Below are 13,961 nucleotides of genomic sequence, written 5' to 3'. Positions count from 1 at the left end.
GAATATAGAACAATGATATAGGACACAAAGACAAAGAATACATGTTATATTCATGAAAAGACTACGTAGAAAAAATTACATGCTTTATGCTGACAAACTGTTACAAAAGAAGAGCCTTTGCCAACACTTCATTGAAACATAGTCATCTCACTCTATATTACAGAATGTTAGAAATTAAGCAATGTAAATATATATATGATTTATCTTCATTTATATTCCACTTTGGTTACTACCTAAGAACGAGTTTTTTTTCACGGTTATTATTTATAAACATAAGGATCGTACCGTCCGCGCGCAGGTGGAGGCGGAGTTCGGCGCGGCGCACGCGCTCGTGCGCGAGGTGCAGGCGCAGGTGGCCGCCTACCGCGCCGCCGGCAAGCCGCACGCCGCCGACCGCCTGCGCGACCAGCTGCAGCTCGCGCAGGCGCAGCTGCTCGAGGCGGAGCGGCAGCGCGGCCCCGCCCCCGCCGACCCCGCCGAGCGGCTGCGGCGCGCCGAGCTGGCGCTGGCGGGCGTGCAGCGCGACGCGGCCGAGCTGCAGCTGCGCGCCGCCGAGCCCGACGCCGTGCGCGCGCTGCTGCGCCGCTGCCTGGTGACCGACCCCACACCCTCACCCGCTCCCCCCACCCGCTCACCCCACCCGCTCACCCCACCCGCGCGCTCTGACCGTCCTAAAAATATTTATTTTAATTGTTGCCTAGGGAAATTTAAATTTTGTGATAGTCTACATTCAAGCAATGAAATACCTATAACTATCACTCGGATTACGTCCACAACGAGCTGCACTCACTTTTAAAAATTCTTACTAAAACATGAGTCACTTACTCCAAAAAGTCTGATATCAATAGATGCAATAATTAATACTCTTTAATCAAAAGACCTAAACCTCAATTCAAAAACCCAAAGAATTGCTTTAAAACGCATGCGTGTTTTTCCACGTAGACTCGGTAGTTTTTATATGGATGTCAGCAAAGAATTTTAGCTGCCACTTGATAAGGTATTGATTCAGCGGCAGGCGCATTGCAATGCCGGCTTAGCGTAAGAACATAAACCGATTTGTAAGTCGCGTGTTTCGACGTCCACTCGGCGCGCGCCCGCCTCGCCCGCCTCGCCCGCCTCACCCGCCTCACCCGCCTCACCCGCCTCACCCGCCTCGAGCCCGCCTCGTTTATGTTAGAATTGTTTATGGAAAGTGATAATATTCAAATATATATGTCGTGCAACATGAGGTTGTTGCGATTACGTGAAAACATCGGGCGATACTGTGGACGGGTTTCGCTTCGTGTGAAGTAGAAGGTAAAGCAGGATTTAATCCCGTAATCCCTTAATCCGGTATGCGATTGTGTGAATGTTTCTGGTTAGAGGATTGTACGCCTCCGGTGTTTCAGGGAGCACTGTTTCACTATGTGAATGTGTTAATCTTCGGCACGCTTTGTGTGAATGTGTTTAAAAATTAAACAACTGATATTAAAATGACTGGAAATCTTCAAAAAGTTGTAGGATAGCTGCTATAAATTACTAAACAACGCTTTGGTTTGATGTTAGTGAACAGGATAGCGAGATGGTGATAGTGCGCGTGAAGGGCTGCGGCGCCGCGCCGGAGATGCCATTTAGTTATAGACTGAGGAATCAATATATACGTATATAGTTCCCTAATGCAACACCAGAAGCATAGCCCTTTCTATTATTTTCAATCCTTGTTCTTCAGCAATCCTGGAATTAAACTCTTATTCACGTGTCACTTTTAGGGTTCCAAAGGTTCTAAAGGGAAAAACCAAATGTAGTGATTTTTTTTATATTCATAAGCTGTTACATGTCATATGGTCCCATTTCAATTTGGACAATTTGAAGGAGGTGTAGTTTTTTTTTTTAATAATGATTAAGTATTATAAGTACTATAATTTCCGCTCGTCGAGTTAATTATAAAGGGGTTATTTTTAGGAAAACAAAAATTAAATATGACAATATAACACTTTTGAGAAACGTCCAAAAAATAGAGTTCCGTACCCAATATTAAAAAAAATCACCTGAGTATTTCTGACACACGACCGATTTTTACAACACGAAATTCTTGGTGTCAGAAATATTAGTAAACCTAATGTATTATGGTCACACGAAGCTTTGTATAACTCGTTCATTATGTAGCACAACATTATGTTGAGATTACACGTGAGCAACTTGACACAATAAGGGAAATATTGGGTTCAGCGAATTGAAACGTTCAATTTCGTGCAGACAATAGGTAATGGATGAATTAGGCTATCGATTGTCAGGGACAGTGCTACACACGACTATAACAACACTGAATAATCTGCGTACGCTGCATAAAAATAAACATATATGTTTATTTTTGGATGCAGTTGTCATAATATGGCAGAACATATCTTTAAAAGAGTATTTTAAACAAAAGTGAGTGCAGGTTGTGGGAAAAATGTGACATTTTATTTCGTCCTCGCTTTGCGCCTGTGAACTTCACTACGTCATGTGATAATCATTTCCCATATGGATTTAGTTCCCTTATACATTTGAAGGTTTTTATTATTACATTGATATATCAGTCACTGGTGTCGTAATAGTAGTCGAGCGATATAGCAAGAAGATATAGCAACGTTTGGCAAAAAACGCGGGTTCGAATCCCGCCTCGTGATCAAATTTTTTCTATTCTTTCATAATTTCTCATCGGTTGAGCGGTTTATTTGCAACTGCACCACTACCTCGTCTTTTTTTTGTTAAATAAAAAAAAAGTTACTTTAGAGTTACTTTCCTACTTACAAATAAGTACAGGCTATTCATAGTTCAGAGACCGCGGTCGATTGATTCAGTTCTCATCGCGTGCGCTCATGAAAGCAGTTCTTTTTATAAACATACACGCCATGAAATGGGATACTGTTTATTTTTTTGTCGTTTTTTCCGTTTTTCTATATAAATTGATTGTGAGCATTGATGAAAAATTGTATTAATTTAAGTGATTATCTCAAAAAAATACAGATTTATCAAACTTTTAACGCTTGTATGTTCTTTCCCCCAGAAATTCTATCGAACGCTTAGTGAAATCAAATCGGAAGTGGAGTCCATCATAAAAACTGGACGAAAAATGGTAGAAGAGAAATCCGTGCCGGAACCGCAAGAATTCTCCAAGAAGATAGACACGCTTAAAGAGCTGTACAATAAACTGGGCGCACACATCACGGAATCGAAAACGAGATTGGAAACCGCTCTACTAACTGCGCGGGAAATACAGAACGACTTGCAATCCCTCACTTCCTGGCTCCAGGGGCTCGGGAACGTCGGCAAGCAGACGCTGGAACTGGAGATGTCCAGAATGGAAGCTATTAAAGACAAGTTGAATGCTAATTACGTGGAGTTCACCAAGATTTGTGACCCGGTGCACCTGGAGAGCCTCAGGAAACAGATCGACGACATTAACGAACGCTGGGAACACTTGAAACGACACGGTCTGAAGAAGGAAACCGAGGTGGAGACTCTGCAGCGATACTTGAACGACATCGACCAGGAGCTGGAGAGTCCCGAGACATTGTCTGCGGCCAAGTTGAATTTGTTGAAAACTGAGGTTCGTGCCAAAGCGAGCGAAGTAGAGGCGATGGACAACAAAGCGCTCAGCAAACAGTGGTCAAGAATTGTCGAAAAAATCACGGTAAGTGCTCTTGGACGAAGCCATTATTGATCATATATTTACAGCAATTGATAATTTTAAATATTCATTGTGTTTGTTCATGTACATAATATAGTCTTGTATGGTACATGGAACGTTGACGAAAAATTTGTAGTTTCTCGTGAATGAATTGGTTATTTTACTCACTTGCTTTTGTTGTTCAATTCACTGTTTATACACAATAGCACTTGGTCGCTTCGTCTCGCGGTGTTTCATGACGTAAGTTTGGTTTTTCATCCAGTGTGTGATTCTATAACCGTGTAATATACTAAAATATTAATGATTTTGACGTGTTTTCCTTCTAATGTACAAAACACTATACGTGGATACCGAGTGTCTTGTAAATAAATGATTTGGTGTTGGTGGTTTGTGGTGTGAAGAGCTTTATGTATCACGGCATAAGATCCATTTTACATCGACACTACCTACGGGCTTGAGATTTGTGGGGATCATGCTTTCACTCATCGGACGCTTTGGGATCATGCTATGACCATTATATTCATCATTCAAACCGGACTGTTGACTAACACGTAAATAACAAGCGCCTAACATTAACTTGAAGCACTAAGCGGCCGGTTTGTTGCAGGCTAAAGAATCTAACGTAGATGCGGTCGTAGTTTCGTACGAGAATATTACTGACACCATTAAGAGACGGTTAGAGAGTCCGGTTAATACGCCTGACACAGAGCGGCCCGAGTTGAAAAAATCTAAAATTCCCCTCGCCTTAAAAAGCCCTGTTCCTATTAAGAAAGAGATCAAAGAAGGTGGCAATAGAAGTAGAGGGTCTTCTTTGGAAAGAAGACAAAAGAAAGCGGATAGTCCAATGTCAGAGAGTGTAACGAGTAACATGTCTATAGATTCTATTGAAGGCTCAATATCAGTAATGAGTTCATTGCCTTCCACTCCCGGCACGCCCAAGAAAGACAGTAGCACATTCAATTTGCTTAAAGACAGCGATTTATTCACTCAAATATCTAATAACAAAATCGAACCAAAACATACTGTTGAAGTTGACAAGCCGAAAGAAGATCCATGTCAAGTTGTAGAAGTGAAAGAGCACGAAATTATGAAGTCTAGCGTCAGTTCGATAGAGCCAATGGAAATATATCCATCAGACACAGTTGAAAGTGTTGTCGAATTTATTCCGCAAAATGTGGAAACGGTTGAAATTATCGATGATACCGAAGGTGAGTCTATGGGTGAATCAGATGATGAAAAAGATAGTAAAGAGGAACGAAATGGTAAGCGGTCCTCAGTTGACTTTGGGTCTGAGCCTAAAACATTCGTAATTGAAGTAAAAAAATTCGAAGAGCGAATGAAACCAACGCTAGGTATATTAAAACATAGAAGTGGCAGTGAAGAGAAGAAAAAGTCTGTGACAGTAAACGATGTTCCTGATTTAATCCCCACTCTTGACGTAGAAGACAATGACGTGTCGCTGAAAACGCCTCCACCAACGCCCATGGATGAGTCGGAGGCCCTTGAATGTCCCCTTCTGTATGACTTAGCATTACGACAGAAAGAAGTCCAAAAGAATCTGTTGCGAGATGAAGTTAACGAGTATTTAATTCTTGACGAAGTGCCTAAAGATCAAGCGGCGCTTCCCGAGCCTTCCGCTACAGAAGTGTTAGCCAGTGAAACTATAGATATTATCAGGGATGATATACCCGTGAAGAAAGTCGGTGTTGGTATAAGTGGGTCAACGTTGGAGAGATTACGGAGGAAGTCAGGCAGTGGCGGAACAGAAGAGGAAGTCATTTATTCTGAAGTCGAAGATATGCCGAAGGTAACGTATGCGGTTGATTGAGATAGGCTTTAGTGGAGATATTTAGGTTCTCTTAAATATTTAGGTAGGTGGGTAGGTACCAACTAAATAGGGACCTGCATTTTTCTTGATTTTATTTCATAATTCAAGTGAAAGTACTACAGTAATTTTTAAATCATAATTAGGCAAAGAAAAACCGAATTAATTGAAAAATCTAATTTCGAATGTTTTGTTTAAAATGAATTAAAAACCAAGGATTTCATGTTTAAGATAATTAACATGTAAACAGCAGTTTTTATCCAATTTGGTTATAAGTTCTTAGTTAATGAGTATTCAACTGATAACTACGTTTACACTGGCTATATTTTAGGTGCGACTTTCGGCATCAGATTTCGATGAAAGAAAACCGACGGCCACCTCGACGCCGATCAAAGACTCCAAGCAACAAGTGCAGGTGGTGGCCATGTCGCCTAAGCCGAGTCCAGAAAGTGATGCTCTGGAGGAAGATAAGAGCGTGTCGGCCGGCTCAGTGCCGGCGAACAGGTCGCACATCCCGGTCAGCACGGACAGAAAGAGTGACAAGTATAACAAGATGGATGATTATGCCCAGGTCAGTCCGCGGGGGAAAAATGTTTTAAATTTTATTAATTATTTTCAACAACCGCCTTAAAATCGTCAGAACTAGATTAAATTTTAATCCGACCACACGGAAGGCACCAGTTTTTAAATAAAAGAATTGTTAAAATCAGCTCACCCAAACCTTTTTGACAGGGTGAAACTATGACAACGAGGAATAAAAGAAAAACTGTATTGAAATCATCCTCCATTTTTAGAGACGGTTGAAAATAAATAAAAAAAAAATCTTTTTTTTAATTGCTGATCGAAAGATAATTTTTTGTTTTTTAATCGTACTCTGTTCTTGTTTTTCTGTAAATGATGTTGTACCGCTAGGTGTGCGAGGAGGGTGAGGGCGGCGAGGGCGAGGGGGAGGGCGCGGGCGGCGACGCGGAGCTGGCGCAGTTCGAGGGCGAGGCGCAGCGCATGTCGCGGCGCCTGCACGTGATGCTGCTCACGCTGGGCGGCGTGGCCAGCGAGCGCGACCCCGCCAAGCGGCTTGAGGTGCGCACCGCACCTGCTTTACACTTGTTTACATTTGAACCAAAAAAAATGCTCTGTCTTTTTCTATATTTCATATATTGAGACTCGTGACTAGTTTGAGAAAGGCTCAAATTGGTATTCCTCGGAAATAGTTGGAAATGAATTTTTCACGTACGGAATGTAATACTTACATGCGTAATATGATTTAGATTTATATGCTTAAACATAAAAATAAACTTGATATTGAATCTCGATAGCGGCTTCGCTATAAGTGAAATCCTTTCCACTCACGGTAGCAATACGTTCGTGCATTTCTAGATCCTGAAGAACCAGCTCGGCGCCATAGCGCCCGACGCGGCGGCGCTGATCTCGCGCGGCGACAGCCTGGTGTACGCGCGCCACAAGGAGGACCCGCAGCTCGCCGAGTACATCCAGACGCACTTCCAGGACAAGCTGCGCAACAAGTGGTCGCTCGTCATGTCCGAGATCGAGCTGAAGCGCAACGCCGCCATCCAGGCGGAGGACCAGATCGTGGAGCTGGGCGCGCTGGCGGAGCGGCTGCGGAGCCGCGCGCGCGAGCTGGAGCGCGCGGCGCGGGCGGCGCGGCCCGGGGCGCCCGGGGCGCCGGCAGCGCGGGCGGGCGAGGGCGCCGACGCGCCGGAGGGCGAGGGCGAGGGCGAGGGCGAGGCCGAGGCCGAGCGCGCGCAGGAGCTGGTGCGCGAGCTGCGCGCGCAGCGCGTGGCCTTCCCCGAGCGCGCGGCCGCGGACGCGCTGGCCGCGTACGCGCGCGCGCGCGACGCGCTTGACGCCGCGCTCGCCGACAAGGACAAGAAGGGCAAGGTGGGCGGCTTCTGCTTCAACGTGTTGCGTACAAATTTATCGTATCATTCTTATTATTTCAAGTTTTGTTGATACGGGGCGGATAACCGGAAAAAAGTACAGGTTTGGGTCTGGAACCGAAAGCTGACACGTTCCGCACCTAAGGTTTGTTCAATGTTTATTTATTTATTTTTTTGAATAAGCGTGCGTTGGGGCGTTGCAATGTAGGCGTGTCACCGAAAGTTCATCCTTTTCTTTCGAACGGTAATAAACTTTTGAGTCTGAAGGAAGCAGTAACTTTTACTAACAGTCAAACTATATTTAATAATTTTTCGTTAGTTTTTTACTGCATATATAATAGTATTGTGTCAAATATTTTAAGCGAATCAAACTTTAATGGCACAATCTCGTGGTGTATATTGTTTTTAGTCATTTTATGAATCACTAGCTGTTATATAAATAAACAAAGAAAAATACAAATTCTTCTGCTTTATGTTATCAGTGTAGATTAACCAAATAATACTAAAAAACAATGACTGTTAATGCCGTTTAATGAAACATGCACTGAAAATGAATCTGAGTAAATGCACAATTTAGGGATGATGTAACCAGAGGTGGTGTCCCGGCAGGAGGCGGAGGGCGCGGAGGCGGTGCGGCGCGCGGGCGCGGCGCGCGCGGCGCTGGCGGCGGCGGGCGCGGCGCTGCGCGCGCCGCCGCTGGCCGGCCCCGACTTCGCCGACTTCCCGCTGCAGGAGGACGCGCTCGCCGTACGTTCGCGCTCCCTGCTACTCTTGCCCTATACTTTTACATTTTAGTTTTGACGTGACAACTGAGGCGTTCCATTTAAGGCTCGAGTGCAAAAGCGAGAGCGCGGAACGAGCGGCAAGAGGCAAAATCGGTTGTCACGTTCAACTATCATCAGTGAACCGACTTTACGTAGCACCGACTTTTTTTGTGTTTTCGCTCGAACTTTCATCTCCATCGTACGTTTGCCTGTGTGCAGAAAATAAAGGCGCAGATGGGCGAGGCGGAGGCGCTGGTGGAGGAGGCGGAGGCGGCGCGGCGGCGCTGCGGCGGCGAGCGGGCGCGGCGCGGCGCCGAGCGGCTGCGGCGCGACTGGGCCGCGCTGCAGGCCGCCTTCCGCGAGCGCCACGAGCGGTACGAGGAGTACTACTATTTTTTTTGTGTTACCGTCGGCAATGGAGCTGGTGGGTCGCCTGATGGTAAGCGCTACCACCGCCCATGAACATTTGGAGAAGCGTAAGATCGTTTGCAGACCATACGCCTCTACAAATAGATTGCCGACTTCGAATTGGAAAGGGATTGAGAAAGGATTGACGAGAGGAATAAGGGATAGGACTAGGAAGGGTAAGGAATAAGGATATGGACCTCCGGCTTCCCCACTCACCCAACGAAACACAGCAGTATGCTATAGCATGCCGTTCTTTCGTGCTGAAGTATGCTCGACTACCACAATAAATTTAGTATATTTTACAGTAATAACTTATTCGAAACAAACAAAAAAGTTGGAAATAAACTGGAATAATTTAAAACGTGGTGCATGCGTCCAGGTGGACCCGCTGCCAGGAGACGTGGGCGAGCCTGTACGCGGCGCTGGAGAGCGGCGGCGAGGAGCTGGACGCGCTGGAGCGCGAGCTGGACGCCGGGCCCGACCCGCAGCGGCTCGCCGACTTGGAGCAGAGGGTGCGCCGTCCAATCGTTTTGTAACGTTACTGGAATGTCAAACTCTATATATATATATATATATATATATATATATATATATATATATATATATATCGATCCCCGACACGAAATTGTCGCGAGCCTTTAACACTGACGAGCGAGTGATGCGCAGGCGGCGGCGGCGGCGGCGCAGGCGGCGCGCACGCAGGCGGCCGGGCGCGGCGTCGTGCGCGCGTGCGCCGGCGCGCTCGCCCGCGACGTGCTCGACCAGCTGCACGCGCTCGGCGACCGCGCGCACCTGCTGCAGCGGCGCCTGCGCAGCGCACCCGCCGGGGCGGCGCACGCCGGGGCGGCGCACGAGGCGCAGTTCGCGCAGGCGCTGGAGCGCGCCGCCGAGCTGCTGCAGACCACGGCCGCCAACCCCGCCGACAGCACCAGCCTCGCCGTGCGCCTCTCGCTCGTGCGGGTCAGTGCGCGCACACACACCACGCACACGTACCCACACACACACCACACACACAAATACACATACACTGGAATACTACGTACACAATTAGAATTTTACTTCCTATTATAGGTAACTAAAACAAGACAATAAAAGAAAAATTAAAATAACTTCTGATAAAAGTATTCAAACATGTTTCGCTTAACAAAATCCGAGTCCGTGTCTTTGCCGATGAAAAAGTACTGTAATATTTAATAAAAATTAATGGACGGAAGAAAATTCATCCCGACAGACGACTTACACTTTTTTCATAGCATTAATTATGTAACAGACATTAGTGAAATAACTCGAAATTAGTGTTCGCAAAAGTCGGCTCAGAGTAATATTGACGGTTTAACTTAGTGGCGCCAGACGAGCGGTGACACGGACCTTTGAGTTTGGCCAATTGCCAGAACATAAACCAAGTTAAAATGGATCTTATGCCCCGACAATAAGGATGAAAACTTTCTGCTATGGCCGTTGAGGAGATAATTGATCATTGAGTTTTAATTCTATTGGGTTAAAGTTGTAATTAGCTTGTACTTGTTTGTTTCGTTGTTTAGGTGTCAATTTCGCATTCGGTTAAAATCGAATTAATTTTGGTTAAGTGACCTCATCTTTATTGAGCTAATGCTGATATTAGCAAGGTCGATCGTGAGGCTTTGAAGCTATTTCTAACGTTCTCGCTGTGCTCAATCTATTATATATGTTATTTTTGGAATTTGATTTGATGTTTCAAAAGACAGTCACACGTGCGAATTCTTTTAAATAAATAATACATAAAATATATTAATAAATTGAACATAAGGAAAACATTTTAAAGTCAAAATTTTGTAGTGAAACATTGTTTAGACTGACTTGTGCAAAGTATGATCTGTTATTGGTTTCCTGTTATAGTAGAATCGCTAAGGCGCAGGCTATTGGCCGGAAGCCAGACAGACACACAGACAGACTAATGGCTGCAGCCGGTGTCGCGCGCCGTCGCGGGGATTTATATGAGGGACACTGCTTCTGGAGATATGAAAATTGCTTTTATATTCTGTCCAGCGTAGAGAGTAATTAAAGTTTAATGTAGATTTATAATATGTAGGAATAAATGAAACGTGCAAAATCATGAAATTGAATTGTTTTCGATGCGAACAAATACGACATTTTACATTTAGGAAGAATCACCTGTAGCTACCTACATGTGATCTATTATTTTGATATCGCCAGAAGGTCCAAATGTTGTTTCTATTATTTAAGCTTTAATATCCTATCCTACAATCCTACTAATATTATAAATGCGAAAGTTTGTAAGGATATGTGTATGTTTATTACTCTTTCACGCAAAAACGACTGAACCCATTGCAATGAAATTTGGTAGGCTATTTATCCCGATAATCCTATAGGATACGGACTTATGCGGATGAAACCGCGGGGCGCAACTAGTAACATGATAAAGAGGATGATGCGATTTGCTAATTTGTTTGAACATATCCGGCGATAGAAATATACAAAAATGAGTTTGAAAAGCAATAAAATGAAATGCAGAATCGCGGATGTGTCGCCGGCGTCGCGGGCGGACTCGCGAGCTCTTGCCAATTACCTGTTAGGGAATAGCTTTCACCGACTGCTCACTTAATTATATATTTGTAAAAGTGTAATGTTTTTAATCTGTATATCACTCTTAAAGGTATGTGGGTGCTAAGAACCTAAGTCGTGTGTTTGTATATTCGTTTGCTATTAGGACATCGCTGATCATACTGAGTATCGTTGAGGTACATCATTTGTCGCTGCTCGAGTGTTGAGGTTTATTTTGAGTATTTTTTCGAATTTGTTCTCGAGAAGGATAAGACTTTTGCGATCTCTTTCATTCTTTCAATTTCAATATATGTAGTATTGGAAGTGTAATGCAATAAAATATTATAATATACGTATGTGCGAAAGGGTTTGGTTAGCTCGCGCTCTCTGGGGTGCCGGTTCGGTTGCCGCGTGGCGCGGCGAGCCTGGAAGGCGAGGTTCATACATTTCCCCCGAGAAATTCAGTAATGTCGGGAAATTTTATTCACGAGGTGCTGGGTGTACAATATTTTGTCCAATTTTTCCGTCGTCGCTCTATTAAAAGATAACATGTTATTTCTTTTAAATATCAGTTGAATTTTATTATAAAGCACTAGACGCTCGTCCCAGCTTCGCCCGGATATCAAGATTCCTGTTTTATCTCAAGGGAGCATCGGAATAAAAAGTATCGTATCACCAAACTTTCACATTTATAATATAGTGTGATTAGTGTAATTCAATCCACATTGCGGTAAACATTCAGGAAAGCATCGAAACATATCTTCAAATTACATGACAATTGAATCACGACCGTTATAAATCGAATCTCAGATCGGTAGCCAGAGTAGAAAATAAACAAATATCTTTCCCCGGCTATTAAAAGCGATCTGTATATGGAAGCAAATAGTGTGAAGTGTTTAGATTTCCTCGCATTGTAGAGACACGGGCTATTTCTGGGACGTACGAATATCCGCGTCGCGTGCCGCCGCCGCGCTGCGGCTGCCGTCCTGTGTACCGCTGCTGTGTTACACGGAATACGACTCTGATTCTAGCTGGATAAGATTCATATTCGAATTAGGATAACTGGTTTTGGGAATTCGTTCCCCGTGTTCTTAGAGACGTAACTTGGCGTAGTGCGATAGGGCAAAATGGATTTTATTACAAACGTAGTGAGTTGGAAATAGGTTGAATTATATCCTCGCGTAGATGTAATGAATTTTCGTCGGTTAGCTTTAGTCTGTTCATCGCTTTCGTGTGTGTTTGTTTTGTCGTGATTTTTGGAAAGTATTTTTATTGTGCAGATTACAATGAGTTTAAGATTGAAATTGATCAGTAATTGCTCAATTCTACGAGATCAAATTTGCATTTAGATGGTAAATTTTCACATTAAAGCTAAATATACTTAGTGTTCATTTGTATTTGCTCGTGGATTTATCTCGATTTATCATTTAGTGTGAACAATTTCGAAGTGTTGAAAGTTATTGAATGAAAATCGTGTCGAGTGTGGTTGGCGACGCGTGTGATATTCCACTGTACATTGTTTTGGTCGAGTTTGAATTACGCTCTGCTCAAACATCAAAACAGGTAAATGTACTTTTGTATTCGGGTTTTGTGACATGTGTGATTTCGTGGTTTAACACAAAAATTATTTCACGAGGCCCAGAAATTATTGGTCGTTTTCTACGATAGGGCCATTAATTAATACTATCGATAATATCAATGGTCCTATAACGAGCTACTAATTTGTCACTGTAAATATACAATTCTATTGATAAGACACAAATTTATATAAAATAATCTCAAAAATGGACAACAAGTATAATAATTGAACGCTTTTTTATTTAAAGGTTTAATTCTAGATGTATTACCTTATAGTACCTTATAGCTACTAATTGTTTGAAGTACGTGCAATAGTTATTGCTTCCGATCGATCGTTTATTACAAGAACACTGATACAGTCTAAACTTATTTTAAAACGTTACAAAATCCCGCGTCCAGGTCAGAAATTGGAGAGCTAAAAGCTGGCCAGTGTTTACAAAGTAAGGTCAACAGCGGAAATCGAAGTCATCCCACGTTTAATGGGCGCTGGACAAACGGATAGACGAACAGCGCTGTTTGCGTCTAATTGTGCCAGCGTTGGTAACTTTACGCGCGGTTTGCGTTTGTTGGGGTTCCGTTATTTTTAATTTGTCAGGGACTAAAAAAGATTCAAATTATTTTTGACCGATTTAAACAATAGGAAAAGTTGATTGTTTAGCGTGTGTTGTGGAGTTGACGGAAAGTATCTTTAGTTATAAAAAAAATAACCGAAACTTGTAATGAGTTGTGTTCATTTATGAAGTTTAGTTTATTATTAGTATTTATTATAGTTTACATTATTCCGAAACGTGGAGCTGGGTTGACAAAATTATTTCTTGTTTCTTTTTCCAAGGAATTCTTTAGTATCGGTTATTATTTAAGTTCGCTTCCAATGCAACGCGACAAAGCCACGCGTAAAAGAAGTTTTATGTGTTCATCATTCATTCATCATTAAACAGTATAAAAAACTGTAGCTTTTTCTATCCGTTCCTGTGTTTGCTTAAATCTTTAAAAGTATACCACGGATTTTGATGGGATTTTTTATAGATTAAATGGAGTGATTCAAGAGGAAGGTTCATATTTGTAATGACTTCTTTTGAACTACTCCAAAAGTAAGGCGCGTGAAGTCGCGGATAGAATGCTAGTGTGCAGTAAGCTGACGTGCGCGCGCGTGTGTGTGTGTGCAGGCGCGGCAGGAGGAGCTCAGCGCGAGCGTGGCGCGCGCCGCCGCGCTGCCGCCGCGCGCGCGCCCCGCGCCCCTCGCGCGCCTCGCGCTCCGCCTCGCCGAGGTGAGCCGCACCGCACCACACCGCACG

At 43.7% G+C, this 13,961-nt stretch overlaps 1 protein-coding gene across 1 annotated transcript in view; it reads left to right on the top strand.

Moving 5' to 3' along the window:
- The window catches only part of LOC119839090 (dystrophin-like), a 92,950-nt gene that overhangs the window by 32,121 nt on the left and 46,868 nt on the right, over nucleotides 1-13,961 (top strand). The window contains exons 23-33 of the mRNA XM_038365282.1: nucleotides 299-592; nucleotides 3,029-3,655; nucleotides 4,260-5,459; nucleotides 5,809-6,048; nucleotides 6,390-6,557; nucleotides 6,855-7,376; nucleotides 7,985-8,122; nucleotides 8,359-8,513; nucleotides 8,927-9,059; nucleotides 9,214-9,507; nucleotides 13,833-13,934. Coding sequence (XP_038221210.1) covers nucleotides 299-592; nucleotides 3,029-3,655; nucleotides 4,260-5,459; nucleotides 5,809-6,048; nucleotides 6,390-6,557; nucleotides 6,855-7,376; nucleotides 7,985-8,122; nucleotides 8,359-8,513; nucleotides 8,927-9,059; nucleotides 9,214-9,507; nucleotides 13,833-13,934 — 3,873 coding nt within the window. The remainder of the gene's footprint in view (nucleotides 1-298; nucleotides 593-3,028; nucleotides 3,656-4,259; nucleotides 5,460-5,808; nucleotides 6,049-6,389; nucleotides 6,558-6,854; nucleotides 7,377-7,984; nucleotides 8,123-8,358; nucleotides 8,514-8,926; nucleotides 9,060-9,213; nucleotides 9,508-13,832; nucleotides 13,935-13,961) is intronic.

This window comes from Zerene cesonia, unplaced genomic scaffold (assembly GCF_012273895.1).
Source record: "Zerene cesonia ecotype Mississippi unplaced genomic scaffold, Zerene_cesonia_1.1 Zces_u008, whole genome shotgun sequence".
Taxonomy (NCBI): domain Eukaryota; kingdom Metazoa; phylum Arthropoda; class Insecta; order Lepidoptera; family Pieridae; genus Zerene; species Zerene cesonia.
Note: the sequence above shows the minus strand (reverse complement) of the source record. Positions and strands in the feature narration are given on the sequence as shown.